At 40.9% G+C, this 2761-nt stretch overlaps 1 protein-coding gene across 1 annotated transcript in view; it reads right to left on the bottom strand.

Annotated features, from left to right (window-relative positions):
* Window positions 1-679, bottom strand: part of LOC101853225 — a 4750-nt gene extending 4071 nt beyond the window's left edge. The window contains exon 1 of the mRNA XM_005092289.2: window positions 385-679. Coding sequence (XP_005092346.2) covers window positions 385-679 — 295 coding nt within the window. The remainder of the gene's footprint in view (window positions 1-384) is intronic.
* Window positions 680-2761: the final 2082 nt, after the last annotated feature.

Below are 2761 nucleotides of genomic sequence, written 5' to 3'. Positions count from 1 at the left end.
CTCTCTCTCTCTCTCTCTCTCTCTCTCTCTCTCTCTCTCTCTCTCTCTCTCCCCGCAGACAGAATTACTCGCACACAGAGTGTGCTCTCTTTTGCTTCATGTCGCTCGGAAGTCTGCAAGGCCTTGCTTACGCTATCTAGTACTAGATCTAGGTGACCGGCTCCGGGTGGGCAGAAAAATGCTAGCCACTCGAGGTAGCAGAAATCACCACGGGCCAGTAGCGTTAGGCTAATCGACTGAATTCGTTCGAGTAGCAAAACGCCAGCCACCCCAGATCAGGCGGCTAGCACAGGCCTGACTGTTTCACGATACCTTGTAGGGCGTATTAAACAGCACTAAATTCGACATTTGTCCCATTCTAACTACATGTTGTATTTTCATTACCGTTTTTCGGTTTTTCTTGGACTTTGTCTGTCTTGCGGATCTCCGTAAACCGGAAGTCGCCATTGATGAAAGGAAGACACAGCGTCCCCTCCCGGCACCCGCTCAGTGGACACTTCAAAGTGGACCTGGTGTCCTGGATGACGTCAGCATAGGCCGACACCAGGTCATACCGGACTCCCGCAAAACAGCTGTTTATTTTGAGATAATGAGAAGCACACAGCGATAGGATAACGGTCACTTGGTACAGGGGAGGGGAGGAGGAGCAGGCCAGCACCGCCCCATTGGCATCTGTCATCTGATGGTTAAAACTGTTTTAAAGCAAAAAGTGCCCCTGGGATGATTTGGTTGGAAAGAGGCCCAAGACCTTTCTCTATGTGCTTAGCCTGCCAAATCCCCAGACCTCACCGTGTTTGAAGTTTTCTTGAGGGGATATGTAAAAGATCGCGTTTTTGTATCACCGCTACCCACTTACCCGAAGACCTTAAACATTGAACAACAGCAGCGATCAACACCTTGGACCGAGATTGCTGAAACACGTCTGGGAGAAATTCTTTTACGGCATTGATGTTGCTCGACAAGCTGGTGGTAGCCACATTGAACACTTGTAAGACAGGAAATAAAAGTTGAATGCGAGTAAAATACTTAGCTTGAGTTTTCTGTTGCTTTTATTTTTCGAAATATTACGTAATGAAAACGGTTAAATCTCGTACAATCACCCTGTACATCTCAAACATTCTGGTAAAGAGAGCCGTTGAAACTCTCTTAACAACCCAAGTCGAGGATTTGTAGAAAGGATAGCTAGAAATTTATTAACAAAACGCCTGTTTCTTTGAAGTGGGAAAAAATAAGATTTCTGTGCTTGTGAATTATTTATTATCCTACAGCTTGCAAACAGATTATTAAAATGTTTCTTCCGTGTTTGCTTTAAAATTTATTTCATAAGCAGTCGATAAAGGCCATTGTGCGTCAGCTTCAGATCAGGATAACTGCAGCCTAATACAAGTCATCATCATCATCATCATCATCATCATCATCATCATCATCATCACCATCATCATCATCAACATCATCATCATCATCATCATCATCATCATCATAATGAATAGAAAAGTTGAGCACTTCTTCAGAATCATTTAAACCATCATCATCATTATCATCATCATCATCATTGTAAACGAAGAATTAAAAAGGTTGAGACATGTTAGGATTCCCAAAATATATTAATACGTTTAACGTTTCGCCGTATGGCTTTGTCATCATCATCATCATCATCATCATCATCATCATCATCATCATCATCATCATCATCATCATCATCATCATCATCATCATCATCATCATCATCATCACCGATGAAAAGTGGAAGCCTATTAGATAAGTAGGCGTAAACTTTGACAATACAATAATTATCTTTGTTTTTAACAGAATTGTTATACGTTTTACTTCCTAGGGCTAAGGTTAGCAATACAATAGAAACTGAACATATCACCGTACAACTCGATTGATTGATTGATTGATTGATTGATTGATGGATAGATAGATAGACAGATAGATAGATAGATAGATAGATAGATAGATAGATAGATTGATTGATTGATTGATTGATTGATTGATTGATTGATTGCAAATGTTAGTGCTTCCCTTGCACACGATGTATATTATTACAATGTGGGCCGCTTCAATTCTGCCTTTGAGCGCTAAACCAGACTGAATGAGATACAACACCTCGGCAGGCAAATGGATTCACTCCGTAAAAGCTTTCTCTCGTAGGAACTGAGCACACGCCTTCTGCTTGCAGCGGCGAAAAACTTAACAAAAAACAACATTTCGCGTTCGAAATTGTCAAAGACGGCCTCCATTGTCGATGAGAAAAGTAATTGTAAGGCAGCGTTGGGTAATCAGGCTCTCGTCAATTTTTGAGCATGTAGAGTTATTGGTATCATCTTAAAACTTGTTCATTTGTCTTTATTTGGATGAAAAAAGTATCTCTTTACCTGGAATACAAGTCCAGTTATTTGCAAAAGAAGGAGGTGGGGGTCAGTTGTTTTCAGAGGTAAAATTAGTGAGAAAATGGCCACCAAAGATAAGTTATTTCCTTAGCTTAAGAGTCCGTGGTAGCTGAACATTTACTTCTTTTTAGCGCCTTTACTCAACGTTTTTCGGAAAAATCCACACAGAAATGAGTTCTTTAATGGGCATGAAAGGTGTTGAGCCAAAAAACAAAAATTGTATTAAAATTCACAAACCTGCGGAAAAGTGCAAGTTTCTTCACTTGTATTATTTTGACGAGAGCCTGTTTCCACCACGCTGCCTCACAATTGTCTTCGACAGGTGGGTGTCTCCGACAGTGTCATATTATAATAACGCAAAAGGGGGG

This window comes from Aplysia californica, unplaced genomic scaffold (genome assembly GCF_000002075.1).
Source record: "Aplysia californica isolate F4 #8 unplaced genomic scaffold, AplCal3.0 scaffold00043, whole genome shotgun sequence".
NCBI classification, from domain to species: Eukaryota; Metazoa; Mollusca; class Gastropoda; order Aplysiida; family Aplysiidae; genus Aplysia; species Aplysia californica.
This window is presented reverse-complemented; position numbering and strand designations above follow the sequence as displayed.